Source organism: Agelaius phoeniceus, chromosome 1 (genome assembly GCF_051311805.1).
Source record: "Agelaius phoeniceus isolate bAgePho1 chromosome 1, bAgePho1.hap1, whole genome shotgun sequence".
Classification (NCBI taxonomy): domain Eukaryota; kingdom Metazoa; phylum Chordata; class Aves; order Passeriformes; family Icteridae; genus Agelaius; species Agelaius phoeniceus.
This window is the reverse complement of record NC_135265.1, coordinates 132,316,384-132,342,262: the sequence shown is the minus strand read 5'-3', so window position 1 is coordinate 132,342,262 and position 25,879 is coordinate 132,316,384. Positions and strand designations below refer to the sequence as shown.

Sequence of the window (25,879 nt, the reverse complement as noted above, 5' to 3'; positions counted from 1 at the left end):
CATTCCCCTAAAGTCAAAATTACCTTTTAAAAGTGCTTTCTGAAATGTGAAGAACTTGAATTCAGATACTATCCAAACTATTACTAGTGTATTTCTTGGTGTCCAGCAAATGTGATATTTACAATGTATTTTCTAATACTTGGAATTTTCTAATAAAGCTCATAATAACGAACAGATAGTGGAATGTGTTTCAGAAACAGTTTTACAAAAAAAACCTATGGTTTTGAAATAGCCTTAGCTGGTATCATCAAATAATATTGCAATGTGTTGATTTTCTGAAAACCAGATGATGATCTCTGTCCTGGCTGTAGTTATGGGGCTATGCAGAATTGTTCAATTGAAAGTTACTGTATCTTCTGTTTGCTACAGTATTTATGGAAGTGCATTTAGTATGGAATGAAAAGATTAGAGGTAAGGAACAGAGGCGGAGGCTGAAGGAACTGGCATTACAGCTATTTGAAAATTGAATGGAAGTACATCCCAAATGCATATTTATTTAGAAGTATTGAATCCTTAATTGATACTGGGAGTAGAGGTGACATTCCCAAAACTAATTTCAAATGTAGATGCTGCCATGAAGCATTTTTATGGTGCACTTTCTGTACTCTCTTCATTTACCTTCACTTAGGGTTTGGTTGTTTATTCGTTTGTTTGTTTGTTTGTTTGTTTTTAATATGGAATGGACTGGTTAATGTATTTTTTCCTATAATACAGAAGGTACTCAGGTCCAGTCCCTCCCTTCAGTTACTCAGTGATGACTAGATCTGTTTCTCTTATTCTTAACAAGTAGGTACTGCTGTAGGCAGGATGGATTTTCTTATCTCTATGCATTCTCCTGTGTTTTCTTCTAATCATCAGTGGAGTGTCTCCTTGTTTGTCCTAGCAGTGTGCTCTGCTGGGTGGACTATGTGCTGGATGTGCTGCTTCTTATCTGTCAGTGTCTGGGGCACTCTTTGTTCAAGTGACTTGCCTTTTTAATTGACTGGTGGAAAATACTGCCTTGCTGCAGGGAGTAGTGTGTTAGAAGGGTGAAAGATGAAAGGTAAAAAGATAATAAAAGGTTTCTAAATATTGTGAAAGTAAGTCTTGCATTCTTGCAATTTGTATGCTGCTGCATTGTTAACCAGAGCCTTTACTTCTTTGGCCTGTGTGTTTACATGTTCATTGATAATACAAATAAATGATAATGGGATTGTGGAGCTTTCCAAAAAATCCTGGAAACATCTTAGAAGAAAGTATCCTCCTTCTCACACTGCACTATCCCAGTTTAAGGTAAATGAAAGATGTAATTTCACAATTTTTCCTAAACTATATCGAGTTTGGTAGATGGGTTTTTTTGTTTCATTTCTTTGCTTGATTGTTTGCTTGGTTTTCAAATTTTTCAACCCCTTTTCAACTTATTGTTATTATTGCTTATTGTTATTTAGTTACTCAATTTGCTGTAAGCCAACATGTAAGCCAACTTTGTGGTGTGATTTCTAGGTGATCTTGCAATATGAGTAATATTGATAGGTTAAAACTAGGTACTGTCATTAGCATCCTAGGCTTATTAGGGCTCATTATTAAAGCTTACTTACAAGGTGGAATTGGTGAAATCCCAACATGACTTAAATCACTTTTTGCTGGTAACTTGATGTTCCTTTTCCCAGAAATGGCAAGTGGCTGCCAGTTTGTCAAGGCAAAAAGTGTGAAGGGATTCTTTGACCTGGGGACAGTTTATTTTTCTTTAAGATGTGGTAGTATAACTGTGGAGCAATGAGACACCTGACAACCCAAGCATCCCAATTCTTAATAAGGGCAGGAAGGGATGAGTGTCATTATACTCAGGAAAACTTATTGATGTGTTTGTACAAGGACTCATGACGCTCACTGGTGACAAGTATTTGCTGTTGAGTTTCAAGGAGTTGATTCATTCATTTTGAACAGCTTTGCTAAGCAAATAGGAAATAAAATTAGCATCCATCTTGACCTATGAAGAGATGGTATTAGTTACATGGTATTGCAATGTTACAATGTGCCACAGTTATGTCTCATGGCATTGTCTGCCTCTTGTGTTAAATGATTCTCTTGATTTTCTTATTTCTCTTCTCTTCTCTTCTCTTCTCTTCTCTTCTCTTCTCTTCTCTTCTCTTCTCTTCTCTTCTCTTCTCTTCTCTTTTCTTTATTGGTAGCATGTAAGAGTGGGGTTTTTTTTATATGTAGGAGAAGGTAACTGTAATTAATAGTTAATTTGTGTAAGGGGCACTCTCCACTAGACCAAGCTGCCCAAAGCCACATCCAACCTGGCCTTGAACACTGCCAGGCATGGAGCATCCACAGCTTTTCTGGGCAACCTCTTTCAGTGCCTCAGCACCATCACAGTGAAGTTCCTAACATCTAATCTAAACGTTTTCTTTTAAAATTTTTTGCAGAAAAGCCATGCTGTGAAATGCCAGTGTCCATAAAGGAGACAGAGGAGTCGTGCAACTTTATTCTAATAAAGGGAGAGAGTCAACTAGGCCATTCCCCCACAGGGTCTCTCTGGAGGTTTTAGAGGATGCAGCCTCCTTTTATCCTAAACTCTTGACCACATCTTGCCCTCTTCCTTTCCACGCTGATGAAGGTACAGCCTTCCCAAACTGCCTACCACACATTCCCCCAAAAAGATGTATTGTCATTTTCCCCTAAAGTTTGGAAGGATGTCTGGATTTTGCAGATCCATCAGAAGTTCAGACCGTCTGGGCTCTGCAGTAGATTTGTGTGGACTCGTTTCTCCTATTACCCTAAAGTTAGTTGTCTGGGTTCTCTAACAAACTTGGTGGCTTGATTTTTGTAGATCTATTAAAACCCATTTCAAAGACATTAACACCCATTTGCTCTAAATATTGCCACAGCCATTCTGGTTGGTTCTTTCAGACCTAGTCATTCTTGAAGACATTAACATCCTATTTCTGCTATTGTTAGGGAAGACTCCCATCCATTGACACCTATCCCTCCCTCTTTTGTGAAGATATTAGCACCCATTTTTTCTCTCAGTTTGAAGCCATTCCCCCTTGTCGTATCACTACAGACCCTTGTAAAAAGTTTCTCTCCATCTCTCCATCTTTTTTGTAGGCTCCTTTTGCCAGTAACAACTTTTCTGAAGCACTGGCAATTTGGTGGTGAAATATTTAAATGTGGGTATTAGGAGTTAAGGGTAACAGAACTATTTTTAATGAACCTTTTCAAATAACATGCATTATTGTAGTAATTCAGCAGTATCTATAATATTTGACCTTTTGTAGAAATCTGGGTACATACTTTTTTTTCTGCTTTAATAACTTAACTGTGCTTAGATTAATGATACATACCCTTACTGTAGTGTAAAACAAACCAATGGGTGTTCTCAGTTCATAGTGGATGTTTTTTTACAGTGAAAATACTCAGTTTACAAGGTATGGTTGAAGTGAGCAGTAATGTGGATGACCAGTCCCATGCTAAAACAGGCAGTGTTACTGAAGAAATGGTGATGACAAAATTATTTTCTGCTAACATAGGCTTGCTTTTTCACAGCAGTTGTTCTGTTCATTAAATAATCAAAGTGAAAGAAGATAGGGAAAGTGAAGTGTTTAGCTGTAAGGCTCCTGAAATTGTATGACTGTAATAAGCTAGCCATAAGTCTAGCTGTACATTTTATAAATAAAAAGGTGTCCTTTAGCTATTGGTCCAGTATTTATTCTGCAGTGAATGTACTCTTAAGAATTTAAAACTCTCAGTAAATCCTTCTGTTCTTCAAGAACCACAGATTAGATAATGTCATTACACTGTATCTTGTAATAATAACTCCTTTAACAGCTCAAGAAAGAAGGAAAATTGAGTGCTTTTCTGAGAACTCATAAAGGAAGTTCCCAAGAATCCTCAGGATAAATGCCAAGAGCCCTATTATTATGGTTTTTTAGATGCTGCAGAGCAATCTCTCCAAAATGCAGTTTCAACAGGGAACATATTACAAGGCCAAAATAGACCAAGTAGTACTTTGACACAATCTAGAGATTCTTAACACGGACACATATTTGGTCAAGTTCTCTTCTTTTTGGACTAAATTATCAGCATCTTATACTTACCTGAAGTAAGTGATTTCCTTCACTTTTTCCTTCCTTCTTCAGTCTACAGGTGGCCAGGACACACCACCAGCTTGTGAAGCTCCAGTAACTCTAATCAAAAACTTTGTCTGCATGAAAGCTGAAGTCATTAATGCTATGGTGCAACTCAAAATTTATGACTGAGGTTGCATTGATGATCCATGTCATTACATATGGCACAAGGCTAGTACATCATCTCATGGGGTGTCTGTGAATTTGAAAACCATATCTTTTCCATTGCATTTCCATTATCTTAATTTCCCCTTTCTGTAATCTCATTTCATTTATTTTCTCCTATCATGTATAGTCATGGATACCTTTTTGTATATAAATTGTTTCCCATTGTATTCCTTATGGCTTGTTAGGCAGGTCATGCCCTTCTCAATCTTGCTGACGAAGTGTGTGCATTTTTTAGCTCTCAGGTGCTTTCACAGAGACTTTTTACCACATCACCTCTTCCAGTGCTTGGTCTGCTGCCTTTGGTTCCAGACATGCGAATTGCTTGCTGAGATCATCTTCCTTCCCCTAAAACTCCATGTCCAAGAAAAGTAAGGGCTTATTCACATCAGTAGTGACAGATTCAGCTTCCTCCTCTTGCCCTGACATGTTTTCTGAATTCTGCGATGATACAGTACTTTTACTAGTATTTATTTTGCTTTTTGGTTGGCTTTTGTTTGGTGGGTTGGTTTAGTTGTTTGGTTTTGGTCTTGTTTTAATTGCAAAGAGATGCATCTGGCCCTTAAAATGAATGTTCTGTCTTTGAAAGTGTATCGTCCTGTTGTGTCCTGAGACCTGAAGGCTCCTTTCCCTCCTGTTCTGCCCTTTCTTCCTCTATGAATACCAGTATACCCAATTTTTTGCTGCCATCTGAGGAATCTTTCTCGTGACCTGTTCTGCTGTCCATAGAGGAGAAGCAGTGGCATGCTGAGTAGGCAGCATCTTCCCATTCCCCAAGCTTTGCACAGGCTTGGGGAATGGTCAAAGCCTAAGGGCAGCAGGAAGCAGTTTGGTGATTGTAGAGATGCAACAGTAGTGATGTAGTGTGAGTGAAGAAATCAGGAAGTGCCATTGGTTATTTGTGATCACTTTTCACTTACTGGATTAGACTAGGAACAAGAATTGATCATAAGAAACATCTCAATGGCAGACTGTCCTAAAGCAGTAACATGTGGCAATGGGATACAGCAGTATTGCCTCCTGTTCTACTAAGGGAGCAGGAAGCAAAGATAAAACCCTTATTTGGGGTCTAACAAAAAAAAAACCAAACCAAGAGCAGCCCATGTTTTATAAGTGTCTGGGGACCTCGTGGGAAGATTCTAGTTACGTTTTATAGCACTGTGCATGTTGTCTTGCTGCCCTTAGAGATATGAATTGGTGGTGTGCTGTGGGATTTGCTCTGCACTTAGATGCATTCCCTCTAGGATGCCTGTAAATTTTGTTGACTGACAATTTGTTAATTTTTACTTTGCTTCTTATGTTCCCTTCAGACCAACATTCCAGACTGAATTCTGCAGTGCAGCCTTTGTGCTCACTTTTGGGCAAAGCCTAGCTGCCAAAAAGAGACTTAAAAGAAGTTGTTAGAAGAAACGGAGCCTATGTTTTAGGAGATTATTGTGTTATGCAATGGGTTCTTGCTATTTGCACAGCAATTAGGAATCTAATTTCAAGTAACTTCATAATAGTGAGAAACCTGTAGATGTTTCTTCAGTCCCAATCTCTCTTTGGCTTTTACCAAACTTTTTTCCTCTTTTTGCTTTGAACTGCATTACTGGGTTTTGGTTGTGTTTCCAGTAGATGGGGCCTGATGTGACATCTGCAATCTCTGTGTAATTTCATACACCTGGCATATTTGTTGTCTTACGAAGTCACTGAAATGGTGATGAGACTCATGAGAGCTTTCACTGCCTCCTCCTAATTTTGACTCCTCCTGTTCAGGAATTGTAAAGAGTTTCATCCATTTAGTCGTACAAGCAGTATCCTGTAACTTGCTAGAGGTAAGAGCTAGTAAAATCTCTTTTGATAGAGTCTGTTCTCTAGAAAGATGCTCTGAGGATAATGGCTCTATTGAAATCCTGGATGCCTCACCAATGACTTCCCAAGGCAAACCTTTAGCAATGTAGTATTCCATTGGTTTTTTTTTCCTTGTCTTCTAGCCTTTCCTAACATTAATGAGTCATACATAAATTGGGGGCTGGATGCCCACCCATATCACAGTTAACTCTGATCTTGTTTGAGTACCATGAGCACCCACTGATTAGGTTTGGTAGTATTCTGAAGTTATAAAGTTTTATTCTACCTTTGCATTACTGGTTCATGTATGTAAAGATGTTCAGTGTATAAAACTTCCAAGTTTTGGCTTTCATGTACTGGGCTATAAGGAGTTAGAGCTGTGCTTGTTGTGGGTTGAGCACCAGGATCTTCAGCAATTTCCCATGATTTCCTGTTTCTCCCTAATCAGCTCCATCTTTCTTCAGTGCTGCCAACCTCTTCTGAGTCTATATGAGTTGTGGTGCCTATGAAAACCTGTTAGTAAGTTCAGAACCCTCTGACATGATTATAATAGGTTTTGACCTATCAACTTCAGGTTTGTTTTAAAGTCCTCACAGTATTCGGTTTTCTTGATTACACCACCAAGTGTCTCACTAGTCTGTGATGATCATATTTTTGGAGGATTGAGGGAAAACCTGACAACACAAAGGCAGATAATGATCACAGAGAGGTGTCCAGCTTAATACAGTGCCAGTGAATGTGTTCCTCAATCTATGTATTTCTTTTCAGCTGCTGATAAGATCTGAGAAGTATGTGGACTTTTATTTTGTTTTCCTGTAATTCTCTGTGTTTCTTCTGCAAAAGTGCAGTAACTGTGGACTTTATCTGGAGTGTTCATATCCAGAGCACATGAGCATTTGGCCCTGGACAACTGGAAAAGATTAAATAGTCCCAGAATGTTTGTGACAGAATGTTACAGAATTTGTGTGTTTGGGGTGTCCTAGCCTAATATTCTCTTTTTTTTCATTAAAAAAAAAAAAAAAAAAAGGAAAAGAAAGAGTAAAGCCTCTGTTTCTTCATGTATTCTAGGATTACTTCCAAGAATACACAGTACCAGCACCTCACTTTTTAAATTTTAGTCCAGACAATGCTGAAACAGCTTGTACAGAGGTCTATTATATAGATTCGCTTGCCTATCCAATTTTATTTTTTCATGTCTTTTTCCATTATTTTCATGGTTTTACAGTTCCTATTTCTCACTGAGTATTGTTTCTACTTCCTATATTACTCAAGATACTTTTTCTGAATCTGTTTGGCATTATTCTTAATTTAATTATGTTACTAAAATTTATCTACATATTGCAAAACCATTTCAGCTTATATATATTGAAGTTTTATTTAGGAAACATGTTGTATCTGCTCTAAAGCTCCTGAAGTACTCTTCTACTCTTTTTAAGGTTTACTGCTGATTTCCAAAAGTGAGCAGAGATTTTTGCAGGGACTTTGGCTGGATTTAAATGCATGTATACAACATAAAATTTATTTTGATATATAGCTTTTTACTTATGTAAAACAAACAAGTAACCAAATATAGGTGCCAATTTTAAAATATATTTGATTGCTAGTCAACTGTTAACACAGTTAATCTCTCTGGTCAACACCCCAGGCATGCAGAAGATTTGGAAAAGCTAATTCCTCATTTTGTTTTGCCTTGTTTGCTTAAACATATGATCAAATGTGTATGGTTTATTCCAACATACTGTGATTTCTCTTTACATGAATGCTTACACTGTTTTCCAGAGGGCAGGTGGCCTCTACTTTCTGCTGTTTCTTCTGCTTCCCACATTCTTACTTGTGGCTTATCCATATGGTAGGGTATTTCTATGTTCTTTTATTAGATGCTGTCTTCTTATAGGATGGTCTCACTCTGCTGTTATCTTTACTGCTGTGTATGTCAGACATTTAAGTATGATTTGCTAGACCTATTTGTGTGATGAAACCCCTTGTTTATGGCACACAAATTTCGACTTATGTTTTTAGGAGGTCAGAGCCAATTGTTCCACATCTGTCCTTTAGAATTGTTTTCTAGATGTAGGCTGGTGTTGATGGCCAACAGTAATAGTGGGTTCGTCCCTGCAGAAGCAATGTCTTGTGCCTCAGAAGTGTAACCATTTCAATTACTTTAATCCTTTTTCTCTGATTGGTTTTCCCCTTCAAATCCAATCAGTCACCCGCATTTCTCTTACTGTGTCCATCTTGTTGCATCAAATACTAATGCTTTTGTATTGCCTCCAGGTTATAGCTAAATGGTGAAAATCCTTCTCCATCTGGTTTATTAAATGAGAGGTGCCAGCTCCTGTCTCTGCTCTGCCAGTGATGCCAGCTTTGATTACTTGCCTGTTGTCCACTCCTTCAGGCATCTGATACTTTCTTTCTTTTTGTTTCTTTATTTAGGATGATGGTACAAACCTAAAGCTGTAAATTTATTATCTTCCAACTTTGCTTTTTAAATCTGACTTTTGTTTGGTATTTGTAGATTGCTTCCTTTAGCTGGTTAGGTGAGTAGTCTGTGACTTCTACTAAACTGTTTCACCTTGCCTTTCTTTCCTGGTCACTATCCACAGTACTTCTGCCTTGGCTGTCTAATGTGAATACTGCAAATACCCTGTGAAACAGAGAGGGGCTGACTTTTATCTGCTTCTGTTCATTATTATTAAGCAGGATTAAGCTTTGACTGCACTTCGTGGCTTTTTAATCCATTGTGAATGTAAAATAAGAACTTTTCTTCTAAGAATAAAGAGAAGAAAGGTACCACATCATTTCTGACATATTTCTATTTGGATTTCTTCACATTAATTTGCTTGTGACTGTGAAGCACACAAAAACACCTCAACAAGAAATATTGAAACTATGTACTGTTTAGCTCTGAAAAATCCAGATTGATTCTAGGCATTTGTGCATTGAAGAACAAAAGGATACTTTTGTCAGACAAGGGAGAGTAATCAAGTGAATCAATTAAACCCAGGGGTTCTAAAGTTCCATTCATCACTCTGCCTTGTGCCCCTGTGGTGTGTTGAGAAGGTCTCAGTGCTATCTCTCTTTCTCTGTTTACAAGCAGTATTAATAGTTCTTGAATATTACTTTAGGATAGCATTTGCACATTGTTTACTGTAAAGAGGACAACATTAAAAGTCAACTCTTCTAAACTGTGTTTAAGTAGTCAGTAGGAGATTCTGCAACAATTTGCACGTGCCAATACCAAGTAACTGTTGGATTACCACGTAACAGTGGGTGACTGCTGCTGATAAATAATCCATTATATAACCATGGGGGTTTTTATTAGGTTGATTGTTGAATTCTGCTAGATTGAGAATCAGATCTGTGGGAAGGCTCTGGCAGGAGATGAATAGCAGAGAATACAAGTTCATTACATAGGAAAATTGTATTTTCAAATCTGAACATTTAAAAATAATTTGTTGACTGTATTTCAAAGGATTTCAGTTCAATTCAGTATTAACTCACCATGAGAGAATTAAACCCACTGAAAAGAGCACAAAGGAGTTGAAATTTCAAAAAAGTAACAGGCTTTTTCTTCATAACATTTTTATATCATCAAGAACGACATGAACTTTAGAAATCAGGTTCTGGGATTCAAATGTGATTTTTCCAAAAATCTGAGTTTTGGAAAGAGTGAATTGCCAGCAGAGATGTAAGGAGGTTTTAGTTGTTCTTCTGTAATCCGTGTATTGCATGCAACTCTTCAGGGAGTAGTTTGTGATCCTTCTTTGAGGACAGTTTGTGTCTCCTTCCAAGTATCTCTATCTGCAGTCTCTGTAGAAAGAAAGAAAAACTTTCAGGGCTCCCAGTCTGGGATTTTGAGAAGGTTGCAGTTGCTGTTGGGGGGACATTGGAATGCCAGAAATTATGTGAAGGGACCAGGCAACTTCAGTACATGCTCTCTATCTCCATAAGGGGCATTAGAGGCCTGTACTTTTGTGCTCAAGCTCAAAGCTCTTGAGAAGGGACCCAGCACTGTCCACATGCAGCCAGAGTCCTGGGCAGTCGAGTTCATCTGAGAGACCATCCAAGGCTGTAACTCCACAAAACTATGGGGATTTTTTTCTCCCTCTTATTTTACTTAGTCTATAATGCTGACACTCTAGGAGAACAGAAATGGTGTGCTGCAGTGGCTGAGAGAATGCTACCATTTCAGTCTTGCCAGAAATGCCACGTGAATAGACAGACCCATGAGAAAACTTTAGCAGAGCTACTTGGAATAACAAGTGCAGCTGCAGCTTATGTTTTTAGAAATGTAACTGTTTTTCAGTGCCTAAAATTAGGTTTCAGTCATTCTTTGTACTTCTGAGTGACAATCAGTGATGGATTCCTTTAACTCTTCCCATATAGAGTGGTATTTTTTTATTCCTTCACTATTTTGATTTTACTTAATGGACTAGCTTAACAGTTAGTGAAAAGATGCCAGAATCCAGGCAATTGCAATAAGATGACAAGGAATTGGAGAACACCATTGGAAAGCATTAGACTTGTAGGTGATGTTTGTCCATGGAAGTTTCTTGAGAAAGAAAAGGAGAATTCCATTCAGTCCTCTAGGATCTCCCACAAAAGGTATCTGAAGCTTTTAGTTTTGTTTAGTTTTAGCCCAAATATGTTTGGAGCAGAAATTTTAGCCACAAATGCACTATTACTTCCACCTCCACATGAATTTTTCAGGCCATTACAAAAGTTAACAGGGTGCAGAACTTGTGAGCTGGACAGTCCAACTGTCATGGTTTCATAAGGATGGTCCTAGTCAGGTCTATTTCCCCCAAATGTTTGACAAATCAGAAACTTCCAAGGAGAAGTTGTTTTAGCAGCATTTTTGCAGCAAAAAGTGCTGCCCTGTGATTTGCAATGTATCCTGGGTCACATCAGCCATCAAGTGTTCATTGCAGGTCAAGAGTTCTGTGGTTAGGTCAGGGATCAAGCACTGTCCCCTTAAAACTGGAATTTTGTTAATTTTGGTATTAACCAATATTAATATTGATTACTATTAATAGTATGGGCTACATCACAAGATTCACCTGCAGGCCAGTGAAACCTATCTTCATGACTTTACTAAAAGCTCACTTTGAGAGCTGGGTGTACAAAGGCTCTGCAAACTGCAGGTGATCTTTGGGCTGCACTTAAAGAACAATTGTTTTAAACTATTTGATAAATAGTTATGAATTGCAATATTTGGGTTTGTTCTGTAGAATTCGGTACCTGTTTATGTCTATAAAGTTAGATTTATCTAAAGTTAGATTTGAAACAAGTACAATTTCCAGCAAATAATTTAAGTAGCCCCACTACACTTACACAGAAGTGTAGTATGGAGTATTTTAGAGGAAGAAATTTTAGCTTGATAGCTGCGAAGTAATTCAGCCAGTGTATATTAGCTTGTAAAACACAGTTCTGCTTCTAAAAATTATATTATGCACTTCTTTCTATGTAGGTATAGTTTTTTTCAAGATTTCCTATTTATATTATTCATGAATATAAATACACTGAGACATACATGGTCTCAGTATTAACAATCATTGACAATCAGGAAGCTAATTTTCTTGTACAGTGTGCCTTGTGGGGTGGGGGAATAATAACTACTTAGTACCTGAACATCGGGAAGAAAATTCCCAATTTTTATTCTGTTACTGTCCTTTCAGTGTTGCACTGAGTGATCTTCAGTGTTTTCCTGTACTGAGCCCTAAGGCTGTGGGGTGCACACAGGGCTGAGTGCAGGTGCCTTGCTGCATGCCTCTCCTCAGGGAGGCTACCTGAGCACGAGTGAGACCCTGGACACATGGATGAGGAGGAAGTGGGGAAGCCTGTGGTCCTCTGTGGCTCTCTTCTTCTCCTGGACCTACCAGGGGTGGACTTGGAGAGCTCTGGCATTCTCACTGCTGTCACTTTTCAGGTAGTCTAGAATCTCATCATGTCCCTAAACCTGTGTCACTTTAACAGTTCATCTGATCTGACTGGCTGCGTGCCTGTATCTCTTGGTTCTGGTCCAAAATCATTTGGATATTTTAATTTATGTACAGGCTGTAAAAGCAATAATCATTATTGTACCAGCCTCCAGCTTGCTACCTTTTTTACAACATTTTCCTGAGCAACATGGAAATGCTGCTCAACTAATGAAAACCGAGAGAAAATTATGTTGTTCCAGATAGTCTCTCTTCCAGCACAGACTCTCATAGGCACTCTTTATTAGATATTAAAGAAACACATAAATTGCAAAAGTGGAATTCTTTTCCATTCAGAAGATGATGAAGGAATTGCTATCTCTAGGATTAAATGGGAAAAGGAAAAACTGTCAAACATCATGCAAAACAAAATGACTATATGTTGTATGTTGCAGAGCACAACAAACTTCATAGCAAAAAAAAACCAGTGAGAAAGTGTTGCATTTTGTCAGCAATTTCTCTTTTCCTTCTGAGGAAGGAAAATTACTTCAATTCTCAGTCTGAGCTACTTTCTCAGAAAACCCCTACATTAATTTCCTTTTGAAAACTGCTGTGTGCCAAGTGTTCTTCCTGCATGCTCCCGAAGAAACCTGTAGCACGCCAAGATCCCCAAAACTTATTCATTCTCTCAACCATGGTTTGTACTGGATTTTTTTTTTTTTTAAGCCTGACACTCCTCATTTCCCAGACACAGCTGATTGCCAGGAAAGCATCTGTTAAGAGGAAACACATACCTATTGGGACAACTTTTATATCATCTGATGTAGATTATGAAGCTTTTGGAAGAATCTGTCATGATTAAAAAATACAGCTGGGTAAAGAACACTCATGTTAGGCATGACATTTTGTGGGGCTGCTTAATATTTAGTTGTAGTTCACTGGAGTTAAAATATTATAGTGAACTTTAAAAATACACTCTGTTTCTAAAAAGAACTTTTCTGCTTACAGTGTTCAGGTTCAAAGATGAAAAATTCAGGGTGTCTGTAAGCTTGAAGTGACAGGCAAGACTTGCCTGAATTTTGGAAATAAAAATATACCATTTATTGGAGAACGAGTTTATCAAATAAGTGTAATACACTATAAGATAACATTTACTTATCACTTAGGCATTTCTAGTGCATTTTACATTGCATAAATGGAACTGTATAATGTGTGAACTAGATAACAGGCAAATGTAGTGATCAGGTGTAGTTAAAGCAATCCCTTTCAAGTGACACTACTAAAATTTCTCAGTTGAGAGAAAAAATAAGTGGTACCCTCTGTGTGTTATTTTTACTATTTTTTATTATTAAAACATATTTTTTATTCTCTTTTTTATTGAATGGTAAAAGTATTGGATTGTTTAATAGAACATCAAAAAGGTGTTAAGTATTCTATAGCAATTAGAAGTGTGGGAGTGAAAAAAGCATTTATGTAGTGAAGATTTTTCAGAGTTTCACTTTTCTTCAGAAAATATTATGGCTCACCAGGACAAGTGTCTTGCAGTGGCTTTTTTTTACTCATTCCCTAAAATTGAATCCAGCCTGTCCCTTCACTTTCTTTTCATATCCAGTTAGGTTTTAAAGTCTTCTCCCCTGTTGTCCCACCCCCTTCTGTTGAGGTTAATGGAAGTGTTTCAGTGGAAAAGCTTTTACTCACAAACAGAAAAGATAACTATTTTCTTCTATTTTACTTTTGGGATTTAATTCCATGCTATCTGAGATAATAATAACTATGTTATTCTACTGTTGAGTTTTTTATTTTTAAAAGTTCTCCTCTTTAGTCCATCCACATAGTTGCCTTTTGTACTAAGATGTTTTGTCTCCTGCTGCCTTGAGAAACATTTACCCTCTGTCACTGCCATTTCTATCTTATGTTTTTTTCCTTGACTACCTTTGTATTCCTGTTGATACTTGTCTTATTTTTTACACTTTAAAAGTGTATCTCCATGAGGCTTTGTTTGCATTGCCACAGCTTGTCAAAGGGAGATGTTCCTAAATGCATATGAGTTTAAGATTGGTTTGGTTTTTATGGAGGGCAGTGTCCAAAGAACATGAATGGTGGGCTGCTCAGAGAAGGAAGGAAAGAAGAAAAGCACCATCCATATCCTGTTCTGTGAATCTGAGACTTTCTTCTGCCTCTTTTCAGACTTTGCTCCCCTCTGTTTACCTCAGAGGTCAGCTGATTAAAAGGGAGAAGTTTTATGGTGGTAAGACAAATATCCTCTATCCCTACCCTTTTCATTCAGCTGAGTGTTGGCTTCATGTTACCCTTTCCCATGCCCATCCTTTGAAAGGAGGAGGGAGCTTCCTGTGCTGCCCCATGGTGTATTCAGCTCATATATTATTATACTATATAGTATATAGTAGTGCCAGGGCTGACTCGTGTTTCTGGTGTGTATGGATATTTCTGTGTTGACCCTCTCTGCTACTTCCTATCTCTAATGAATCAGAGACTTGGAAGGACTGATACGGTCCCCTGAAAGCTCTAATACCTCTTCACACCTATTTGTGCTTGATAATTTTGATATAAGAGGTAATTATAACAATGAAAAACATCATTAATTAGAGACCGTATGGAAAGCAGGTCAGTATTCTTGCTCTTAGTTTGCTTTTGTATCACTAGTCTTGTGATGCTTCTTTGTCTGATTTGCTGCTTTCCAAATAAAGAAAATGAGGGGGGTTGTTGTTTTGAGTTTTGATTTCTTTTTTGTTTGTTTGTTTGGATTTATTTATATCCTTCCTGTAGGTGTAAAATATAACATCTGTTCTCAGTGAGGTTTTTTTGAATTTGTTCTCTGTGCACATTGGTCCTTGGTGGTTGAGGAGGTCATTAAAGATATAAATAAGACTTGTGCTCAAGGCTGAGAAGCTAGGAATTCAACAAAAAAAAAAAAACAAACATAGTCTATGAAGCCAGAATCTTTGCAGCTGCTGGCAGTTTGGGTTGCCAGTGGTGTTCACTCCAGGAGCCTGCTCCTAATGTACCTATTGTAGCACACAGCAGGCAGCTGCTTTCTCACAGGGATGTAAACACAGAAGGACAGAGCTTGGTGATTTGTACTGAGCAGAAGGAGGCCAAACAGGTGTATGACTTAAATAGTTCCCTCAAGATGTCAGCTGCTGGAGAGTCATCTTCATGTCTGTAAGATCCAGCAAGTTTCTTTTTCAGTTGAAGAGCTTTCATTTTCGACAGATTCTTGGAAAGCTGTTTTTCATTCCCAGCAGTTGGATAGTCCCAGGGTAGAATGCATTGAACTTCATTTGATCATTTTACTATTCAGAGTTGCTTTCTGCTTCTTGTTTGGCAAACCATATCTAATCCATGCTATTTTTAAAAGATTCTGTACTTATTGAAGAATTCTCTTGGGGCTTGTGTTACTGAATATTATAGGGAAATACAAACATGTATGTGTAAGTTATATTCTGTAACCTAAGACATATGTGATAGTGGCAAAGCTATTATGCTTGTTTGATAAAGCCTAATTTTATTGAGTGCCCAGCAGCCACTAAATGCAGTTTTCAAAATGTTAATTTAATTGGAGTCCATGTGGTAACAGAATAATGCTGTGTTCTTCTTCAAAGGTAACTTTCCTTGGTAAGGCTCCATTACACTGCATTATTTATTTATACTATTTAATTCCGTATTTGTACAGTATTTTTCTCTGCAGTTTCGTAACATTTTCTGTGCATATTCCTTTTTGGTTTTGAATTTGACAATCTTGATATCTTTTCAACTTACTGTGAACCAACAAATCAAATGCCACCAAGACAATCTAAGAAGCAAACAAAGCATGTGAGTCTTGGGACAAATGATGACAGAAACACAAAATTAGGCTGAATCTATTTCTTTTATGTTTTGCCAAGTGGTTGTAAATGGGGAATAGTCTTGATTTTATTTTTATAGACCTAATTCTTCTGAGAAGATTAACAATACTTTTGACGTTTTGACTAGTTGCAACTACAGTTGGCCTCTCTATCCAGAGATTGGTGAGAATCTTGGAAGAACATGCCCAGTTGGAGTGCACACAAGGGCAACTTTTCTTTTGTAAGGAGTTTGTGGTGCTGGAAAAGGGGGTTTACTTGTGTGGAGTTCAGGCTGTGCCATGCTGCTTGTGATGCAGAGGAAGTTGCAGGAGTGAGGCACTCATGAATAGCTACTCTCCATAGATAACTGTGAGAGCAAATTTAGTAGTTTTCCTCCTGTTTTGCTGCAGTATGTTGCATCACCCCCTTTAAAGTGAAAAGCTTTGTATGTGATGAGGGAATTTTCTGTGCTATGTAGAATATACAAGTGAAAAAACAACAGCAAAGTGTGTGGAAGACATGAGCCTGTTACCGAATTAAGGCTCTGATCTTGCCCTGGGTGTAGCTAGTGATTAAAGTAGTCATAGCTCTACTCAGGAATGTATGTTATGATTTAAGTCAATATTAACAAACTAGCTGATCTGATATGAATTTTTAGTTTACATGTGGTTCATACAGAGAATTTTACATGGGTCCTGTAGAAAATAGGTGGTCACATACGTAATTAGAGTCTTGCAATGTGTTTGAATTAGCAAACTTGGACAGCACTGGCAATTCTTAGACAACATTGATATTGCATTTCCCAACTCAAGATTGCTTGTCTAGGTTGATATGAAGAATAGTGCACTGGGGGTATGTGCATACACATTGTGGCTGAAATAAATCTTTCTAAGCTTTTGCATAATCAAGTTTTAATTGGTTGGGTTTTTTGTTTTACTTTTAGCCATGTTAGAGTTCTTGTAATGTCATGCTTACTTCTTCTCTTAGGAGATTGTGTCATTTTCCAAGGCTTCAACTTGAGATCTGTTTTCTATCAGAGCATCCAGTTTAGCTTGAAGCACTGGTTTTTACACAGTTTACTTTTCCCTGGGCATTTTTGCTTATCTTAGAGATAAGGGTTGGAAGTGCAGGAACAAGGTAATGGAGCACGCTAGGTCAGCTACCACAGTAAGAAGAGTTAGAACTGACCTGACACCAGCAGCACATCTTTTAATCCACATTTTTTAGTTTCTCCACATTTGATTGTTTTACTCAGAAAAGAAACTATCTAGCTGCTTTTTGAATTTTTTAGTCTCCCTTTACACTTTTGTGTAAGATACAAGCCACATCTGTTTCTTACTAGCCATTTGACATGTACCACAGAGAAAATGTGGGGGTTTTTTTGAGCCTTTTCTCTGCTTTTAGTCATACCATGACACTTCTCTTAAATACTTTCCAAGATGTGAAATTTAGGGGTTTATCAAAAGCAAAACTCGACCACTTTATTTATCTGAATTTCGTCAGCTGTTAATCAAGAATGTCAGGACCAAACGACTGTGAATTTGTAGTAACATTAATATGCTTTCCATTAAATATGGATGTGAGGTGATTCAGTAGATCTAAAATCAAAAGAGATACTTTTGTTAAGTAAATAAAAAATAATGGGAGAACTACTTACCATCTCTTCTGAACACCATATTATGGTATTGAACTGGGGTATCATATATTAAATAACCTAACTACCCTTCAAGTTTTGCAGAATTAATTTAGGGTTTGTGGGATAACAGCATTTTTCAGAGAGTGTGTGTTTGAAGCAGATGCTAACATCACTCCCAGGTGTTAGTGGGAAATTCCAGAGGTGCCCCTTGCTTGCCTGTAGGTACCAATGCTTTTAATTTGAATGCTGATTCGGTCAGGGTTCTTTGTGATCTCTACAGCTGCTGTTATGTGATGCTTTCCTTTCATTTCCTTTTCAAGGTGCAAGGAATGGTAAATGCAAGAGAGTTTAATTATTTTTTTTTTAAATAAGACCCTTCTTCTTTTGACACAATAGTCCCAAAATAATGTTTGTTCAGAATCAATGAAAAAAATCCCTTTCTTGTCATCCCCTCTGCTTCCCCTCCCCCACCAAAAAAAAATTCTTTCTCCTGATTTCCCCAAACTATGTCCTGTTTGCCCTATTTTGAGCCAAACTGAGAAATGCTTCTCTCCATCTGTTACACAGAGTCTGCTAGTAATTTCTATTTTGTTAGTTCTTGCTCAGGTCTTGCCATATGGTCAGTAGCCTTTCCAGTTCTTGATTATCTCTACATAAAAGGTACTTAATTTGCAGTGTTTACATGTTTTTTGATGTACTCTTTGGCATTTTATAAAACAATTTATTATGTAGATGATATACTTAAAACATGGCATGTTTTGCATGCATGTAAACTTTAATCAGGTGCATCCCAGGATGCTTAGTGTCTGCCACAAATGTTTTCTATGTGAGTTCATCTTGCAGCATTAGGAATCTACAGTACTGTGGTATTGCTTTGTGTCTTTGTACCAGTCATGCTTAGGGTCCATTTCCCTTTTTGTAGAAATAACTTGGGCAGTCGTCCATTCCTGTCAGATCCTGGTGTCATCTGAGCTGTTGCTGGCTCTGCCAGCCCATGCCAATATGGTTTAATTTGGGTAATAGGGTTTACTTTGTAATCTTGGCAGAGTGGTAGTTTGAGCATACAAATGGCACTTCTAGGTAACTTCAAGGTTTATTTTTGGGCTAGCTGGGTAAATTTTGTACCTGCAAATGTTCCTTTACTTGAGGTGTGTAAGCATTGACAACTGTGTGAGTTGTCAGCAGCCTTATCTACAATTGTGGTAGAACATCAGGATGGAGCATCTGCAATAAATGTGCTTGCTGCTTAAATTGGAGAAACAAATACAGTTTAAGGAGTTTCTTTTGTTGAGCATCTGAGAAATAACAAGGACCTTGAAATCAGTGATAAAACTTGAATTACTGCAATTCAGCATACACACCATGTTAGTACTAAGACATAAACCTGCCAGAAGACACAGGCAAAAACATTCATTTAAAATTACCAGAAACAAACAGTTTCTGCTCAGTTGTTGAATGTAGGGTTTGGGGTTTTTTAATATTAGTACATGAAACCATCATCTCTCTTTTTCTTTTTTTGCAGTCTGTTTATTTTACATTGTTTGGAAAGTCTTTTGGTTAACATGCTGGATTTATCCCCAAACACTCAAAGAAATATTAAACATATGCAGCAAGTTATTGCAGTTTAAAAGTGGGGATGAGGGGTGCCCTTTTTTTTAATCCGACAAAGAGAAAGAAAAAAAAGGAAGAAAAGGTCTGAACTTATAAGTCTACATGGGTTTATCCCACTCAGGGAGTATCATATGGAGCAGGAAATGCAGAGTTTCAGGTTAAATGTTATTTCAAAGGTGAGCTGTGGGTCACCTGACCTGCAAAGCTGATGGGAAGAGACACTGGCCTTTGATTGAGGTTCAGCTGTAAACAACCAGGAGCAATAATTTCCTGAACTGTTGTCACTTAATAGACTGATCTGTCTATACTCTGAGGAAGCTCCTGTAAGACTTCTGTACCTCGTTTTTATTATTTCCATGTGAAATAAATGTTTATACATATCTACTCTACAGATTATGTTATTGATTGCAATATGACTTGTTATTCTTGAGAAGGGATTATTCTTCTCAGTAAATATAATTGAATAATCTCTCCCATTTTACTTAATCTATAACCTTACAAAGTAGGTTTCTCCTTTCCTCCTTAATATATCTCCTCCAGGAATTAAATAGGGGTTTTTATTCCAGTTTAGAAGACTTAAAAGTAACGCAATTTAAAATTTTTATTGTTTGTTTAAGTGTATAAAAAAGTGTATCTGCTACTGTGAGAAGGCTCACAGGTGAAGATTTTCATGCATTGTGTGTGGTTCTGGGCAACTGGTTTTGGGTGGCCCGCTCAAGTGGGGAGGTTGGTCCAGATGATCTCCAGAAGTTCCTGCCAACCTCATCTGTTCTGCAATTCTGTTATGTGGAAAATAGCATCAAAATTTAATAGTGAATTTTAATTTCATTACTTGCCACAGGAAAAAAAAATGCACTTATGCTAACCTGTTTATTTAGACTTTTCATTGCTTTTCTTTCTGGTAAAGCAGGGAATGGAGTGTGATATCAAAGCATGGCAATGACCTAAACAGAGCTGACGATGAATAGAATTCTAGACATATTTAATAGTAACAGATATTCTGATTAGTTTAAAAACATTTGATGTATTTTGTCAAAAGTTTTATTAAGAATTGTAGCTATATCTCTTTTGAGAGTATGGCAGGGATGGTCATGATGGTCATTCTTTTTAATAATTCTACAGTAATGCTAAAAAAATTGCAGAGCAAAGTTGTTAACATTGTGTTTTGTTGGTTTTTTTTAACAGTCCACATACTGGGGGGCAGAGTTACCAGCCTGATGTACCCCAGATTCCCACTGCTTGCATCACTGTGGAAGACGCTGAAATGATGTCACGAATGTCTCTCCGCGGCACCAGGATTGTTGTGCACCTGAGGATGGGAGCTAAGACTTATCCAGACTCTCTGTCCTTTAACACTGTGGCAGAGATAGTTGGAAGCAAGTACCCAGAGCAGGTGGGTGAAAATATACAAAACTCCCTCATTTTTTCTTTAAAAATATGGAAGAAACAACCAAAAACCAAACTGGCCCTTTTGGAGAAATCCCTAAAACAAGTAACTTTTATTCACACACTCTTTTATATTTTAGACGTTTTACCTTTTCAGTCTTTTACAAGTAACAAGTTTCCTGGCTATGTTTAGGAGGTGTATATGGTTGGAATAAACTGTCTGCACCACAAATTCTGTTTGAACATTTCCTAATTCTACATTGTTGTCTTCCATTTGTAAGACTTTTGTTCTTGCTTTCTCTTTTCTTCCAACTTCTTAGCTAAAAATCATACAAACCAATCTCTTGGTGCTGAAGGATTTGTGCCTGGTACAAGGTCTTCTGTGTCAGCTTACAACAGGGAATTACTTTTCTGGTAGTATGTTTTATTGTGAAAATGTTGATGAAACCTCAATTACAGCAGCACTAGAAATTGCTGTTAGAGTACCTACTGAGCCACAATACTTTGTTAAGCACTGTACTTTTATGGCTTCAATGGAGAAGAAAAATGACTATCACTGACCTTTAAACCAGGCAAGAGATTTTATATATTTAAGAGATTTTATCTTTTCTGAGATGACAGTTCAGTAGCTCTGGCTTTTGGTGTCAGAGATTCTCAATGTTAGCATGAGTCTTCAATTTCAGCAGCTTGGTCACTGGGCAGGGAAAGAGTAACTACCCTGATGGTTGATTGGTTTACATAACATCACCTGTGAGTCTAGCTTCATGAAACACATATTTACCAAGTTAAATGTTCCAACTTTCTAATTACGGTTCATTTAATTTAATGTCATCTGCATTTTAAACAATGTTTCTAACCAGTTAATTGGCTATCTTTCCTGAATTATGTTTAGTATATTTCAAAATTTGGCATTTCAATTCAGGTTATGAATTGTTCAAATGTAGACTTCAAAGATATGTTAAGGTGCTTGCCTGGACATGATTTTCTCTTTGCTGTCCTGCTCTGTGTCTTTAAGTATTGAAGTGGATTGGGATCTCTCCACTACGTCTACTGACAAGCTCATTTTTCTTAAACGCTGGGTAAAGGCTTATTTACAAGCCCCCTGCTGATGATAATGGGAGAGGTAATGGACACACTTTGAAAATGTAACCAAGAAACAGAAAAATAAAACCAGTGAATGTTTAGGTTTTTTAGTACTCAGTCCCTGTTAGAGCCTTAATGGGTCCTTCACCATGCTCATTCCATTGTGTTACTCTGGTAAAAATGGGAACCATCTCGCTATTTAGGCAATAAAATACATGGCAGAACCAAAGTCTTACAATGCCCTCTATGCCAAAGTTAAAATGCAGTATGAATCCAGGGGAACAGAAAGGTGCCATTTCCACGGGCCAGAATTTCAGTTTAAGTTTTGAATTGAAACAAACCCAAATCTGGATCTCTAACTCTGGGTGAGAAATTAACAGTGGGTGGTATTGCTCTTACAAAGGTCTAAAGCAAAACAGTTTAAAATTAGGTAAAAACCTCTGAAGCATAGCTGGTCACAGGTATTGCAGCAAATATGACTTAAACCCCTGAAATGTAGTTGAAAATGAGGAGTTCTATAGGACACTGAAGAAAGTGTGTGAAGTCTGGTGAAAAGTGATTCAGCTCAAGTTATAACTACACATTTAGGTATACTTATGTTCATCTATATATTGACCAGAATTAAATATACTGCTTGATTTATAAATAATTAATTGACTCCTTCCATGAGATTTTAACATATTTATTAAAAATAATCACTATGAACTGAAATAATGTGTCTGACAAATTTATGCTACAAACAATATTTATTATTATTAAAATACATTAAAGGAGAAAATTCTTTTTTTCCATACCTCTTTAGAGTTTTTTGGGGAGTTATTTTTTGTTTTGCTTTTGGGGTTTTTTGGGGTTTTTTTGTGTGTGTGTGTGTGTTTGTTTGTTTTTTTTGTTTAATCTGACCACTTTTGCAGCATATCCAGTTCTGTTCCTCCTTTTAAAATCATTTTTCCAAGTGTTTTGTGTGGATTCTTGCAAATAGCAATTGGGGATTGGGGGGTAAAAGTAGAAAAATGTTAAAGAAACCAGAAAAATAGTAGTTGACATATTTTTGATATATTTCCTAAAATTTTCCTGTATTTTGGACTTAGCTTTCTGAAAGTCATTCCTGCCACAAGAAATGTTGAAATCATCAAAATGGATACTCAGAATTGTTTGAGTTGCAAACCTTTGTTTAGGTACCTATGCTTAACTTCAACACATTTGCATTTCCAAGTAACCTAAAGCAGTAAAAGAAGTGTGACTACTGTTTTGTGAAGCATCAAGCTCTCAGGGGTACATTCATCTTTAGGGGTGTGACATGATGTGACATGAGCGCACATGGCCTGTGTCCTTTCGAGGCATCTTTGTACCCAATGTGCAAATACTTTTGAAAAATTAACCCACTGATACTTCAGGTTTCCTTCCTGCTTTATGCTTTCTGTTTGGCTGGTCAGTAGGCCGTAAGCAATTGTTCCAGCTAGCAAAAATGTATGGTGAAATCTACTGCAAGCTGCAACTTTGCAGGACTGAGTTTTCAGGTGATGTAGAAAGTCTCTGAGCAGAAAAAGGAAATGGATTTTGTAATTCTGTCAATAAAGTTCAGAGTCTCACCAATGTCTCTGTTCTGTTCATAATTGTATTATTCCCTCTAAGTTAGGAGAGGACTATTCACCCCAGACAAGACTCTTCCTGTGTCAGAGCGGGTGGGATCATGCGTGGTCAGAGCAGAGACATCCACCATCCTCAGGGGAGTTGAGGTCCTTGTTTAGTGCCTGCTGAGGCCTGATTAACCTGTAGGTGCCTAAAGGAGGTGAGCCTGTGCCTATAAGATAATGAATTCAAGATTCACCTTTTCTTCATATAAACAAATAGGAAACAGTGGGACCAAGCATGTTATGACTTGATGTCCTGGCAACCTTTCTGAGCTTGAGATCCTGTTCTCACGGTGCTTAGGACAGCAGTGAGAGTAAAAAACCTGTGGTTGTGGGACTTAACATATTTAAGCTGGTATGACTGCTGACAACTGAGCCAAAGAGTTTGTGAAATGACAAATGTATGGTAGTAGAACCTGCCGAGGTCCAGGCTGTTGCAAGTTAGAGACATTTGCAGTCCATTCCTGACTTTTATTTTGGAGGAGTATTTGAGAATTCTTTTGCACCTAGGCCCATGCTGCTAGCATCCTTTTGTGTTGTGTTGTGTGCTGGTGAGATGTTTTATTTAAACTATGTAAGCTGACACTGGAGACTGACTGACTGACTGACTGAGAAATTCACAAGTTAACTAATGTGGTTTTCATTTGAAATTCTGGCAGAGTTGGCAGTAAAACATGTTTGTCTTCTCATTTTAATACAGATGTAACATGATTGGTCTTAAAGCACAGCAGCAACCATTCCCATCTCTGGGGAAATGCTATAAATAGCAGCTGTTTGTTGTTAATCTGGCTTCAATGTACCTAATGTGCCAAACATGGAACCACAAAATATGTGATTAACTGAAAAGGTATCAAAATGGATAAAGTTATAACTCTTCTGCAATCTTGACTTCCAGTGTCTTTTCGTACTCTGTGTTTCTTGGTGTGCAGTGCTGTTTTACTTATCTTACAGTTACTAAGTGATGGAAAAACTGTTTCCTAAGTGCCCTACAAAGTACATAAATTTGCTGCTCATTATTCTGTGATCCAGGATAAATACTTCAGAAACAGAGGAGCTTATAAGTGGCCTTTTCAGAATCTCGGAGAGCTGTTCCAGGAATTTACTCTACAAAGTTTTTTGGCCTCCTGGCTTTATGGAATGTCATGTCTGCAGTTTGTGCAATTTGAAAATTGTCTCCATTTTGAACACCAAGAACATTAAAGACCATTGAAGAATGCACTGTAGCTTAAAGCCAGGTTTGATCAGCACTTTGAAAGTAGCAGTCCTAGGGATGACCTGAGAAACAGAGATGCTAGCGTAGTAGCATGGATTGTGAGGTTCTTTACCAGTCCGTGATTGATGTAACAGAACCTGTTCTGCAAAGGATATAGATGCTTGCTTATTTTTTCATTCTTCTTCCTTTCCCAGTTTCAAAGATCAGCCCTGTCTCAGATTTTGTGATACTGGGCAAAGATCCAGGGAACAAGAGAACATAAAAATTGTAACAGGCTTCTGAGCCTGTTAGGCATTCATGCACATAACGGAAGAAATAATTTGTAGACCAAAAATCCACCCCAACCTCAAGAAAAAAAAATCAACAAAAACAACCAGACTTTTCTGAAGATGTGTAATACTCAGTGCAGTGTTGTTTTATGGCCTGGCATCAGTTCTACATATGTTAACAAAATGTCTATCCATTAGGTCTTTGATGTGGCTTCCAGATATCCCTATGCTCAAAGTAAATCATGCATACAATAGAGCTTTGAGGAGAAATATTTTAAGAGCCTGATGCCATCATGTTATGGCTCCATTATCACATTTTCTCCATGTGGATTGTTTTGCTATTCATTCCAAAATGTTGAATGGTTTCTAAATACAATTCTGTGAACCTTTCTCCTGTGACTGTAAGCTGATCCCTGTTGCTGCTACAATTTAAGTGAATTTGAAAGAATTAGAAGATTATTATGGAGATTTGGTTTTGAAAGTTTTGAGTGCCAGCCCATTACTTCATGACAGTGAACTGATGGGCAAGAGAAGTAGAAAAAAAAATGGTAAAAATGAAACAAGAGAAAGGGTGAAGAAAGAACATTGGCAATATTAGGAAATGTATTTTCTTTGAAGTACTTTTTTTGATATTTGCTGAAATAAGTAGTACCTCTGTGTGTGTTTGTTTTATTAATAACTGGCTTTCGTACTATTAATTGGAGGCTGTCTTTTATCCTGTGCCTTGTGGGAGTGGCAATATTGCTCCCATTTGTTCTAAAACAGAGGTCTTGTCATGATGAAAATGGTCAAATTAATATGAGACTGATAGGGAGGAATTTTTTATTTGTAACATGATTATTTTACTTTTTTCTTTGTTTGTTTACTTAGTTATTTTAACTACCAGAAGGCCTATCAGATTTTAAAACTAAAGGGTATGCTGGGTTTTGTGGTGTAAAGCATGGCAAATATTCTAAAACCTGAATCACCTATTTAAAACCCAAGAGCTGACTGAAAGCATTTAATTCTGCTAGGGAAAACATGGCAGTAGTTCCCCTCCTGATTAAATGGCCATTGCACCCTAATGTAATCATGTTTTTAGAAACTTCAGTATCTGGTATGCAGTAGCTACAACTTAAATTTCATTTGTATATATGGGGTTGGTGTTGTTTAGTGGCAACAGTTGAAAAACATTGTA

General features: G+C 37.4%; 1 protein-coding gene across 1 annotated transcript in view; it reads left to right on the top strand.

Annotated features, from left to right (window-relative positions):
* Window positions 1-25,879, top strand: part of CPQ (carboxypeptidase Q) — a 145,562-nt gene that overhangs the window by 31,947 nt on the left and 87,736 nt on the right. Inside the window, exon 4 of the mRNA XM_054644625.2 lies at window positions 20,306-20,513. Within this exon, the coding sequence (XP_054500600.1) occupies window positions 20,306-20,513 (208 nt within the window). The remainder of the gene's footprint in view (window positions 1-20,305; window positions 20,514-25,879) is intronic.